Source organism: Mustela nivalis, assembly GCF_964662115.1.
Source record: "Mustela nivalis genome assembly, chromosome: 14".
Classification (NCBI taxonomy): Eukaryota; Metazoa; Chordata; class Mammalia; order Carnivora; family Mustelidae; genus Mustela; species Mustela nivalis.
Genome location: NC_139033.1, coordinates 20,425,949 through 20,439,325, shown reverse-complemented (window position 1 = coordinate 20,439,325; position 13,377 = coordinate 20,425,949). Strand labels below are relative to the sequence as shown.

At 46.0% G+C, this 13,377-nt stretch overlaps 1 protein-coding gene across 5 annotated transcripts in view; it reads left to right on the top strand.

Annotated features, from left to right (window-relative positions):
* The window catches only part of ATP9B (ATPase phospholipid transporting 9B (putative)), a 219,959-nt gene that overhangs the window by 67,616 nt on the left and 138,966 nt on the right, over window positions 1–13,377 (top strand). For 4 of the 5 annotated variants that reach the window (XM_082699939.1, XM_082699936.1, XM_082699938.1 and 1 more), the window contains 2 exons: window positions 773–824; window positions 10,478–10,572. In XM_082699939.1, the coding sequence (XP_082556065.1) occupies window positions 773–824; window positions 10,478–10,572 (147 nt within the window). The remainder of the gene's footprint in view (window positions 1–772; window positions 825–10,477; window positions 10,573–13,377) is intronic. The other variant, XM_082699935.1, reaches the window with a different exon arrangement.

The following is a 13,377-nucleotide window of genomic DNA, read 5'->3' as shown; positions in this document are numbered from 1 at the left end:
ATTACTTGCTTACTGACAAGCAATCCATTTCTTTATCGTGTGTGGGTAAATCTTTACTGAGGTCTTAAAACTGTATGCATACTTTATGAAATTGTGTGAAGTATTCTTACTCTATACTTTTTCTTTAGTTTGATACAGCTTTTCCAGCTGACAAAAACATTAGTAATGGTTAAATGTATGAATAGCGAATACTTACATGAGTTTATATGCTACAGGTACCTTTGAGGTTTTATTCTTTTCTGCCTTACGAGAGACTGTCTCTCAGCTTTGTAGGGCTTTTTTGGTTTGTTTGCTCAGTTGTACATTTATTCATTTAGTCAACATTTAGTAAGTGTTTTATTTATGATGTGTTCTGTTTTGTGTTAGGCTTTGGAAGAATCCTATTCTCACTTTCCAGGGCTATTTGCTCTACTAGGGAGGACATAATTTTTTATAGGACAAAAGCTGCTATATTGTATGTATGAGTTTAGTCAACAGAGAGGCCACAGAAAAGCCAATATTTAACATTTTTCAGAAATGGAGCAGTTTTCAAGTCATCACAAATGCTGTTTTCATGGTTTGTTAATAGGGGAAAGAATCGTAAAAAAGTCCAACTAAAAAATTAGTTTAAATTAATTTTACAAATTATACAAATTATTGTTAATTGCCTCAGTATAAATTTTAATTATAACTGTTTTTTTAGTTTTTGCTAGCTATTTCTACTTTGTAATGGAATGGTATTACTTTATAAATTTGCATATAGGTAATTAGTGTTTTATATTACTTTCTGCAGAATCAAAGAATTCCATCGGACATGGTATTTCTTAGGACATCAGAAAAAGCAGGTATTTTCATTTGTATTTAAATTGATGGTCATTTAGTATTTTAGTTTATTTTTCGCTTTGAAAGGTAAAAGTTAAATTTATTGTTATAAAAGTTTTCTTCGATTGATAATACATTGAATTAATTCTAAATCACATTTAGCTATGATATTTAATATGATCTTTACTGTGTATGTTTGTTTTTAAAAGTATAATCCTATCACAACCTTTAAGTCAAATGAGTGCTTTCATTGAAAGCTATATTGCTACCTAAGTAATTAAATGATGATGTTGCTTGAAATTTGATTGCTATTCTGTATTTGCAGTTTTATTAAATCAGCAAACGTTTATTTACTGTTACTGTTTGGCAGCCACAACTTGTCTGTCTCTTGGGACATGGGAGCGAGACTGAGTTGTTCCCTTCAGAGAGGTTATGATTCACTTGTGTGTGGATATACAGCCGCTGACAGTAGTGCTCTGACTATACAGATAGTGTAAGTCACACAGACAGTGTGTAGGTGACTTGAAGTGGGCTTCATGGGGTAAATGGTATTTATATGACCTGGGCTCTGCCCAGTGAGAAGAAGGTTTGGAAAGGGGAAATGAGACAGAAGTCTCATATCTAGGAGAAGAGCTGTGTGTTAGAAATCAGGAAACCCAAAATCTAGTCTGCTTTGGCCAATTCTTAATTATATGATGTAGACACATGGTCACACATTTTCTTAACGTCTAAAATAATGGAGAGGTTTATCAGGCAATGCCCAAGTTCCTTTTGCCTTGTGTTTCTGACTCTATTGAATAAATGGATAATATTTTTATGGAAAGCTCAGCATGTTATTTTTTATTGGAAATTCAACATATGTATTATTACCTATAGTATGGTGAAAGCTCTAGAAAGCACAAAGTTAAAGTTTAAAGTTTTTAATTAATTAATTATTTTCATTTTTAAATAATCTCTACACCCAGTACGGGGCTCGAACTCCTGACCCTGAGATTAGGAGTTGCGTGCTCTTCCAGCTGAGCCATCCAGGCACTAGAGTTGTTAATTTAGTTTTTCTCCAGGTGTAAACAGCATTTTTTAAAAGGGATATCCTGAGAAAGAAAATAAATGTTTTTTCATCAACTGTAGTAGTTACGGTTATTTACTTCGTCAGATGAGGCTGCATTAGCAGGAGAAGAGTCCAAGGACCCCGAATAGTCAAGTTTGCCTGGTACACCTGCTGGCTCCCGTGTTCCTCAGTGGGCAGTTTTGTCCGTCTGTGGAGCTGACTGGAGAGCTCCCCTTCAGTCCGTTTCACTTTCTTCTCAGAAACACAGTAGACTCCCTTGCCCGTCCAGTGAGATGGGCTGTGCCCTGAGGTCTGGCCAGGAGAAGCCGGCTGACCGCCTCCAGGCCCGGTCGCCACCTCTCTCGCAGCGGTCAACTCTGACCTTCCCGGCGCCGGCGCGGTGTCCAGGACGAGGGTGATCTTCGAAGCCTTCTGTTGAAGACTGTGGTTTCCCACACAGGTTCTTGACCGACTGTGTGGGACAGAGCTCCCTCCTCTTCCCTTGTAGCTGATTCAGAGAGAAGCGTTTGAGTCCCAGACCTCAAGCGCTGGTCTCCCGGGGTCGCCCATGTTCCGTCCCAGCGGCGGCGCAGCTCCAGCTCTTGCTTTCATTTCTTGCCTGTGTAGAGCTTCAGGGCCGCCCAGGCGTGAGAGGGTTAAGCCTTCAGGTTTTCCTGGGCGTGTGTGCAGCTCTGCACAGGCAGGCGGCTTTCCGACTCCCAGGAATGTGTTAGAATTTTTCAGAGCCTCCTTCAAGTCTTCTAATTTTCCCTGTTTTCTGTAAGTTTTTTGTTTACCACAGTTTTATCACCAGCTGAGGTAGCTGTGGTGTTAAACAATTGCCACTGATTGTTTTTTAACAAACAGTTCAAAGGAAACAGTTATAATAAACGGGCTCTGGGTCAGGTCAAATTCAGGCAAAGCCGTACTTGGTCAAGTGATCACGGTTCTCTGGGCATGGACTTGGGAAACTCTAGGCCTGACTGTCCCCATCCGTGGATGCTGGAGTATTCGTGTTCTCAGCTGCTGTGGAACCGAGGAGTAGGAAGAAGAGGGTTTGGGAGTGGGAGAAGTCAGAGTACCCCACAGCTCGCGCTCAGCTTGATCCAGCCATGTTTCTTGAGTAAATGCACCTGGGGTTGATGAAGGTGTTTGATGATTCTCCAGAGTTCTGAAAAAAGTTGCTTTTGATTCTTTTTACCGATGTTCTCTCTCTTACAGTTATGGAGAAATGGATTTTCGGAGATTTTTACATTTCCATCTCTGCTTACATCACCCACTTGTTTGTGGTGTTTGTCTTTGTTTCTGAAGGAATTCAGTATAATGAATAGCTGGCATGTTTGCGTTTGAGACATGCTTCTTTATTACTTGCCCTCTTAATGACTGTATAATATATATGAGATTAACAATATTATCCTAGGGGCGCCTGGGTGGCTCAGTGGGTTAAAACCTCTGCCTTTGGCTCGGGTCATGATCTCAGGGTCCTGGGATCGAGCCCCGCATCGGGCTCTCTGCTCAGCCGGGAGCCTGCTTCCCCTCCCCCTCTGCCTGCCTCTCTGTCTGTGAAATAAATAAATAAAATCTTAAAAAAAAAAAAAAAAGAATATTATCCTAAATATGGAAATGGTTTTCAGATAATTAACTTAAAGGAAATAAGGTTTTGTTAGAAGACAAAAGAAGGAAATCCAGCCCTTTAAAACTGAGAGATCATGAGAACTCTCCATTTTCTAGAGGATTCTGAAGGCTGAACAACTTACGAAGGCCTTGTTGAAGGTCACCTGAGGAACAGCAGTTTTGGTTCTCAGCCTCTGAGAAACTTACAGCAGCAGCACAGAGATAGAATATTAGAGCATTAGGCAAATGAGATACTCTGTATTATATTAGCTTTGGATCAATAACATTATATCTAAACCAATGAGGTTTAAAAAAAACACTTTCTTTCCCTCTAGTTTTCCCTTGGCTTTCATGTTATAGGGACGTGTTTTAGTGTAATGATACTTAATATTTTGGAGGCCCTAGATCTCTTCGAGAATCTTTTTTTTTAATTCTTTGAAAAGATTTTTATTTATTTGACACAGAGCACAAGCCGGGGTGGAGATAATGGAGAGGGAGAAGCAGGCTCCCGCTGAGCGAGGATCCTGATGGGGAACCTGATGCCAGGACCCTGGGACCATGACCTGAGCCAAGGCAGATGCTTAACTGACTGAGCCACCCACGCGCCCCTGTCTTTGAGAATATTAAGAATTACCACCTTGTTCCCAAAAAAAGTGTATATAGTGGCATGTATGCTATACTATTGGATCTGACTTAGGACCTTACTGTAGTCTGTTCAAGCTTACAGTTTCTTGTTTGTTTGTTTTTAATATTATTTATTTGACAGAGCGCATAAGCAGGGGGAGCAGCAGAGGGAGAGGGAGAAGCAGGCTTCCTACCAAGCAGGGAGCCTGACTCGGGACTCGATCCCAGGATCATGGGATCATGACCTGAGCCAAAGGCAGACACTTAACTGACTGAACCACTCAGGTGCCCCTAAGCTTACAGTTCTGTTACATTTCTCAGTTTTATTATTTTTTCTATCAAATTTAAATTGTTAAAATCATCACTGATTGTAGATATACAGATGCTAAAATGTCAGATTGCTATTTCATGCTGTTTTTCCTCTTTTTCTAAAATTTACCAAATAGCTTCCCAGCTGGATAAAATATGTGTCATAGTATTGCTTTAAATCAGGAATTCTTAGCTTTGGAAATTCTGTTTCTGCAACCTTAAGTGATTATTTAAAATTTTTAATTGTCTCTTTTTCAAAAGTACACATATTTAGAAGTTTTGTATATCAGCTGACACTATTGGTATTATTTTATTACTTTTCAGTTTCAGTTCAGAAGAATCTGATAGCGCATTGTCTGTTAAAATAAAAATCTTGGGGTACTTGCTTGGCTCTGTCCTTAAGCCTCTGCCTTTGGCTCAGGTCATGATCTCAGGGTCCTGGGATCGAGCCCCACATTGGGCTCTCCGCTCAGCAGGGAGCCTGCTTCTCCCCCTCCTGCTCCCCCTGCTTGTGTTCCCCCTCTCGATGTATCTCTCTTGGTCAAAGAAATAAATAAAATCTTAAATAAAAATCTTCAAACCCTATCCAGTATAAAAGTCTTAAATCTCTGAGGTGTGTCCGAGCTTGGACATTTGCAGCTCAGGGAGGCTCTGTGGTGCCACGCAGGGCTTTCTGCGGGGCCGGCATCCAATTGTCCAGAGTGCGGATGCAGTCAACGGGTCCCGGCTTGGAGGGCTTCGATTCCAATTAATCAGTTGCTTCATCGGTTTCTTAATTCAGATCAAATATCTCCTGAATGCACACAATCCTTTTAGTGGTATTAAGAGAAATTAATGCTTTAGAACTGATTTTCATCAATCTCTTATTAATGCCAATATCTTTTTCACTTGCCTCCTAAGTGATGACATTATAGTTGAAGTGTTTGGGACATAGTACAATGGCTCAGCTGTCACCTGTTAGTGGGGCAGAGGTAGGTAAATGACACTGTACTCAACCACATTCTCTCCCTGGTGCTATTCATCTTCCCAGCAGCTTAAAAATTTCATGCAGAGTCATTAAGTCACATAAATGATTTAGGAATCAAGTTTAATGGCGAACGACCTGGTATTACATATGCAAAGTCAATGTCTATTTTTCTTTTGCTGGGCACGTACTGTCCCCGTCTCTTCCAGAGCTATTGGACTCGTGCGCTGTTGCAGACGGTATTCTAATACTACAGGAGAGCTCGTCACGGCGTATGACAGGCTCCGTAGTGCTCAGCCGCGCCGTGTCCCATCCGTCACTTCAGCACCACTTGACACAGCTCTCCTGTGTGACACGTGGCCTAGTGGATCTTAATTTGATTGTCATTAAACCTGTCCTTTCCTGTCAGCTCTTGTCAATTATAGAAAATAAAATCAAGTATTCATAAGAAGTCTGTAACGGGATAGAAGCAGACGATTTAATAATTCAGTTTCGCCCAGCCTTCGCTGGCCTCCCATGTGGCTGGCTCCGGCCGTGGCACGTCAGCAGGTCCGGTACGTTGGCCGTACTTCTGCTCTCGCCACAGTTCCTGCTCTGTTTAAATCCGATCCGTTACTGCGAGGCTAGCAGTGCAAGCTGTGCTCCAGGGTAAGTCCTAGATCTGTTGCCCTGAATTTTTAAAACAGCGGAGTGAAGCGTGTCCTCTTTGAAGACAGCTGTATTGCTTCCAGAGCCCGGCATTGCTTTCCCCGAGAAGCGTGGGATGTCTGCGGTGTAGGAGGTTCCCTTCTTCCTGCTTTCTGTGTTAGAGAGCAGACCGGGAGCAGAGCTGTTGGCACTGACGTCTCAAAGTACGTGTCAGACAGAATCTAACCCGGTCCCTGTGTGCTAGCTTCCGTATCAGAACACACACAGGCCCACACATGCACATATGTAAACATGCAGGTATTTAAGAGGAGTAAAATCAACTTTGAAATTTGTTCAACTGTAAAATAACATCCATTGCAAGTTTTCTTGTACTCCTTGTTAGTGAAAGCAGTGTGTAAAATACTCTCCTCATGGTAGGTCTTCCGACAAGTAATGCACAACGGAGTGTATTTTCGTATTGAGCGGTGTCTCTCAGAGGACGTGGAATCAGACAGAGGTCTCCTGCAAACACTTCCTTCCGTACGGGAGATGACTCAGAGTCGTCTCGCAGGGCTCTGGAGGCTCCTAGAATCGTGCTGGCGGCACCGGTGCCCGCGGCACAGCACAGCTGCCAGGGTTGGAGGCGTCCTTGGTGCGGGACTCTCAGGGACACGTTGCAGGACCTGAGCTGTGATGGGTTAGAAGTGCATTGGCTGGTGGGAGAAGTAGTAGGAGAGCAAGAAAAGGCTCCTGGTGCGTGCAGAACAGCAGTTCCTCCGGAGGGCCGCAGGGAGAACGTGGCTGGCACAGACCCATTGTCGTGTTAGGACATTGTGTGAGGGGAGTCCTGGCCTGGGCTCTGGGGAGGTGCATCCTGACACGGCTGCCTTCAGTAGTTCCCCAGACTTGAGAAAGCGGCAGCCCAGGGAGTTCCTGGCGCACGGCGCTCGAGGCCGGCTGCAGTGGATTTTCCACGCGGCTGTGGTGTCCACACGGCTCTCGGGTCGGTCCGGTCCCCTCCCCCCGCCGTGCAGACGACGACTTGAGCGCAGCGAGGCAGCTGGACGGGGAGCATTGCCGAGGGAGGTCAGAGCCAGTGTTCTGCCCAAGACCGGCTCTTCCTGCCGTGCTCCGCAACAGGGGCCTCTCCTGGGCCTGCTGACATGGGGACCCGTCGCTCTTCCCGGGGTGGGGGGGTGGTTCTGAGGCGCTGGGGGCTCAGCACTGCTGCCTCAGGCCACTAGATACCAGTAGCAGCCCCTTCCCTGCCAGGTTTAAAAGCTGTGTGCCCACACGTTTCCAAGCGCCCTCCAGGGTGCAAAATCTCTCCTGGTTGAAAAACGCTAGAGAACTTTCTTGTTGTCATTGAAGAGAATCCCTAAGTGTTCAGTTATTTTTCTCTTGAGAGTAATTGTTTTAATATTTTTGAGAGATCTTCTCGGTAGGAACAGATGGATTCTGTAGCATTTGACTCCACGGGAAAGAAGCTTCTACTGCGACCGGCGCGGCCAAGGAGTCAGGGGCTGGCCTCATCTCCCTGCTCCCGCCAGACTGAGGCCGAGGCGTCACCCTGCAAGATGGTGCTCGCCGCTCATTTCCCCAGGCCGGGGGACCGGGCCTCCCTGCTGCTCACCAGCTCCTGCTCAGAGGCAGGGGCTCTGCCCGGTTTTGACGAGCCAGGATAAGGGAGCCGCAGCTAGTTGCCCCCATCAGCTAGTGTGCCGGGCCGATGCCTGGGGGCCGCCACAACCCCTCCCTCACCCGGGCACATCTTGTCTTGAAAGTCTGGGTGTAGCGCGTCTCCGAGTGGGTCAGACTTCCTCTGACTTGGCCTTTCTGGGCTCCTTAGATGCTGACGGGCACGTCTCTCACCGCGGCTGGACGTTTGCGGTCAGTGCTTCTCCAGGCCGTCTCTGCGCGCCCTCGGCTCCGGTCCTGCGGGGCTCCCACGGCGCGTGCCGGCCCAGGCGGTGAGGCCCACGGGCCCTTCCGTCTCGCCGCGGTCTTCAGTTCTTTTGCTCTCCCGTCCTCAGGCTGGACCATTTCTGTCCTGTCTTCGGGTTTGCTGGTTTTTCCTTCTGCCCGTGGCTTCCTCCAGGGAGCTGTTCCTTGTGATTACTATACTTGTCAGTTCTTGGATTTCTTCTTTTTACTGTTTTCTCCCTCTTTATTGATTCCATTTTGTTCATAATTTGTTTTCTTGACTTTCCTTACATCTTTGTTCAGCTTCTGAGCATCTTTCAGCCTTGTCTTTGTCTAGGAGATCCGACATCACATATTCTCCAGAGACAGTGTCTGTTTATATTTTTTGTTCCTTTATTTTATTTATTTAAAGATTTTATTTATTTGAGAGAGAGTGTGTGTTTGTGAGACAGATCATAAGCAGGGGTGAGGGGTAGAGAGAGAGGGAGAAGCAGCAGACTCCTTGCTGAGCAAGGAGCCCAGTGTGGGTCTTGATCCCAAGACCTTGGGATCGGGACCTTAGTGAAGGCAGATTCTCGACCACCTGGACCACCTGGGCGCCCCTTTTCCCCCTTTATAAGTATGCAGTGACGCTGCCCTGTTTCTTCATGCGCACACTGATTTCTGGGGAACGCTGGATGTCTTCACCTTTATGGTGTGGTGACTCGGAAGTCAGATCCTCTCCCCCGACAGTGGGTCAGTCGTGACAGTAGTGGTGTTGCGGGGAAGCTTCTCGCTCACGCAGCTCACGCGGCATGCACACACACAGGTGAGCGCGCACGCGCACACACAGAGGCCTAATTGGGTTTCTCCTAAGGGTGGCAGGGGGGCAACTCGTTGTCTTGAAATGAATGAGTCATTCATTCATTCATTCATTCTTGGATGAATCACAGAAGGGATCAGTGCTTTCTTACAGGAACTTTCAGCAGGCGACCAGACCGAATCCAAAGAACAGAGGCCTCTGCTGACGTTTATTCTAGCTAAAAGCTGAAAAGGGAAGATGGACTCTCCCACTTCCTTCGGCCGGCACCGCGGTCACGGATGTGGGCCCTGAGCACAGAGGCTGCTGGTGTCCAAGCAGAGCAGCGCCTGGACATGGTGCCTCCGGTGGCAGCTGGGCAGCAGTGCTGAAGGTCCTCGGAGTGTGAGCTGGGCTCTGGGTGCAGGAGCCAGGGTCCCAGGTCCCATAGGGGAAGGGGAGACTGTTGGCCTGGATCGTGAGTGCGCAGTCAGTGACACGCAGACCGGGGAGCGCCTGCGGATGAAGTGACAGGACTGTGTACCCAGAGCGGACAAGGCTCGGCTGTGGTGTCTTGAGCGTGTACATTTGGGGGGTAACTCCAGACCAGAGTAAGGAGGGCCTGTGATAGTCGTGCTTGGGGGGGGGGGGGGGTCTCGAAGTTGTTTACAGGGTACTTGTCCTGAGTCACCGAGACGTACAGATGCTTGTAGGCTTTCTGTGACAATTTTATTAAGGTACTTGAATTCATGTGGTGATGACACTAATACTTTGTTTTATATGCTTGTTTTTAGCAATTGCTTTTTAAAAGTTTGATGTAATTGGCTCTTCCCAGTCTGTAAAGCATGTGTGATTTCAGAGGGAGCAGTATAAAACAGCCCCTTCCCACCTTCCTCCCTCTGCAGAGGTCACCCCCGTGGCCACACCCACACATTCCCCCCAACCCCCTGCCCCGGCCCGGCCTGGCTCTTCCGCGGACGGTGGTACTTGTGGCAGGGCATCTTGCTTCCCTCCCTTACTGATGTACGCCCCGCAGATCGTGGAGGGTGAACACTAAGGTGTTTCTCATCTCCCTCCCCTCACCCTCCCCATCTCGCTCCCTGTCTCCTGTCTGGGCTCTGCCCTCCACCCTGTCTGTCTTACGCGGCTGCTCGCGTGCGCTTTCCTTCACTGATTCTCACACGATCTGCTCTCAGCCTTGGGTTCCGACCAGTCCTGGTGCTGGATCATCTTGTGTGTGTGTGTCACTTCGTGTCCTGGCTGTTCTGTCTTAGGATAGGTTCTGAGAAGTGGTGTGATAGTGTGGCCAAAGGGTGCGTGGAGTTTTGTTACTTAATATTTATTCATGTTTCGAATTTGATAGGTTCGTATGGCAGTAGATCTTACCTGTGTTTTGGCACTTTCGCTGGGCTTTTCTTACTGAACACACATTTTACGGCGGCACATCAGATGATTTATCCGCAGAGTTATGGCGCACTCGTGGGTATTTTTGTGTATTATTATTTCATTACTAAAACATGAATTAAAGTTACAAATGATCAAAGTAGTTTTTCTAAAGTAAAACACTTACTAATATTAAGCCTCCGTAGGCAAGGACACCACATAGCAGGTAAGTGACTAGTTAGTGACCTGTATCTTCTCAGCACACTTGTTTGTGAATCAAATATATAAAGGCTTTTGAGGATTTTTGTTGATGCAGATTCCTCAACATGCTGTTCTCGTCCCTTGTGCTGCACACTTGTGGCCTTCAAGCACCCGTAACTCTGGAATCTTCGTGTCTCCTTCCCAGGTTCATGTTTCATTCGAACTGATCAGCTTGATGGTGAGACCGACTGGAAGCCGAAGGTGGCGGTGAGCTGCACGCAGAGGCTGCCGGCCCTCGGGGTGAGTACGCGTGGCTTACAACATCGTCTCGCCGGTCGCGCTCCTTCCCGGGCAGCTGACTTAAATGTACTGATTTTTTAAAATGCTTCCTTTAGGGGCGCCTGGGGGGCTCAGTGGGTTAAAGCCTCTGCCTTCAGCTCGGGTTGTGATCCCAGGGTCCTGGGATCGAGCCCCGCATCGGGCTCTCTGCTTGGCGGGGGGCCTGCTTCCCCCTCTCTCTCTGCCTGCCTCTCTGCCTACCTGTGATCTCTGTCTGTCAAATGAATAAATAAAATCTTAAAAAAAAAAAACACACACTTCTTTTACTGCTAACAAAGGGTCATTGAAAATTACAGCAGAATAATTTCTGTGGTGTCTTGGCACGTGACCTGTTCTCGGTGTGGTTTGCAGTGTTCCTGTTGGCCTGACGCTTTGTCCTCTTTTCTTTTCTCTTGCATTCCTTTTCCTCCTGGTTTTTACTTTTAAACCTTGCGATTGAGTAATCTTTAAGATTGAGAACTTTTGGCAGGATTAAATGAGTCCACAAACGAGTATATTTTTGCTAACCGACTTAACTCGGTGGTAGGCTGGTTTCCATTGCTTTTGGCAGATTGTGGAACTAGATGAAATTAGCCTCCTTTTGGAGACAGGCACGTCGACTCTGCTGTTCTTGGGACAATAGAGAACCTTCTTTGATTAGGAGGAGGGAGAATCTTACTGTGTCTTGTGACCGAGAGGGAAGGAAGCGGACACTGTCAGGCACCTCGTGTGGTCTTCGCCCAGTGCCCCTTTGTTCCTGGGGAACAGGCAAGAGGTGGCATTAGCGAGAACAGTATTTACCAGATCCCAGCACTGTCAGCGATCTGTCACAACACCGAGAATCTCCCCCGGCAGCTCACATCTTCTCTTAACAAAGCCGCAGTGGAGGAGGCTCTGGCCTATTTCCAGAGCGCGTTCTGCTGTTCTGTGGGTAGCCTCTGAGTGTTCATCAGGTCAGGTTGGTGGAAAATGTGGTTTAAGTGTTGTATATTTTTAGGTGCTTTCTACCATCTGTTCTCTTAATTAGTGAAGGAAGAGTTGGAAGATACACTCTTTCTCTCCTGGGTTCTGTCAGTCGTCCTGTGTACGTCGAAGCACCTCTCCGGAGTCCGTGCACACTCCGAATTCTCCTGCCCTGTTGATGAGCTGAACTTTGCTCAGTATTTGTGGGGTGTTCTTGGTTGTTCTTGGTTGTGACCTCTACTTTGTCCTAATATAGTGACTCTGGCTTTCTTTTGATTGGTGTTCGCACGGCCTATCTTTTTCTGTGCTTGTATGTTTACTGTGTCTGTTTCTTTATGTATGAAGTGGGTTTCCTGTTACCATAACCCAAGCACATGCTGTTTTTTCACTTACTCTGACGGTTGTTCCATTTTTAGTGAGTACATTTACCATAATTATTAATAATGGTTGAGTTAAAGGCAGTTATCTTGCTGTTTATTTTCTACTTATCTCATCTCTTTGTTCCTTTTTTCCATCTTTAGGTATTATTTTAGATTTTTAATTACTATTACTGGCTCTAACTGGTAGTTCTATTTTGTAGTGATTGTTCTGCGGTTTCCAGTATGTGTTACTAACTTACTGTTATCTTTCTCCAAAGGGTATTATACCATTTTGTATATAATTTAAGAAACTTGCAGTTAGACTTCCACGTCCTCCTCCTCTGTCGTGTCGTTGTGTCATATACTTTACTTCTGCATGTTGTAAGCCACACTGTAGAATATATATATTTTTCTCTTTAAAGTAGTCAAACATGGGGACCGGGGTGGCTCAGTCGGTTAAGCATCTGACTCTTGATTTCAGCTCGGTCACGGTCTCGGGGTCATGAGAGTGGGCCCCCGTCGGACTCTCTGCTCACTGCGGCGTCTGCTTGACATTCTCTCTTCCTCTCCCTTTACCTTCCCCGACTAAAAATAAATAAACACATCTTCCAAAAAAGAGTTGTCAAGCATGTTAAGAAGGTATTAAAAAAATAAAAACCCTCTTTTCTACTTCTATACATTTACACAGTTTCGGAGTCTTCTTTCCTGAATGTGGATCTAACTCTCAGTTAATTTTTCCTTTAAATCAAAGAACTTCTTTCAGTATGTCTAGTAAGAGAAGTCTGCTAGATTAATTGTGAAAGTTTTTCCTTGAAAAATGTCTTAATTTCACCTTCATTTTTGGAAGAGGTTTTTAAGGTTTTTTCTGACAGTTTTCCTTGTCTCTGTTCGCCGTATCAGAGCGGCCCTTGTTTCGCCTTATACTGTGTGTTGTCTCCTCTTTATCTGTCTCTTTCTCCAGGCGTTTTTAAGATTTGTGTGTGTGTGTGATGACTTCTTCAGGAATTGGTGTATGTGTCTTGATTTGTTTTGCTTAAGGTTTGTTGGACTTTTTTTTTTTTTTTAAAGATTTTATTTATTTATTTGACAGAGATCACAAGTAGGCAGAGAGGCAGGCAGAGAGAGAGGGAGAAGCAGGCTCCCCGCGGAGCAGAGAGCCCGATGCTGGGCTCGATCCTAGGACCCTGGGATCATGACCTGAGCCAAAGGCAGAGGCTTTAACCCACTGAGTCACCCAGGCACCCCGATTTGTTGGACTTTTCTGATCTGGAGTTTCTTGGTTTTTTCTTCTCCATTTCAGAAATGTCTAGGCTTTATTTTTCATGCCTTTCTGCTGAAACCCTCCATCTGGGTCATCAGCAGTATGTGTGTTATGCCACTCGTCATTCCACTGGTCTTTGAGCTCCCTTGCTCTTTACTTTCTGTGACTTGATTTGGTCCTTTCTGTTGCTCTGTTTTTGAATTT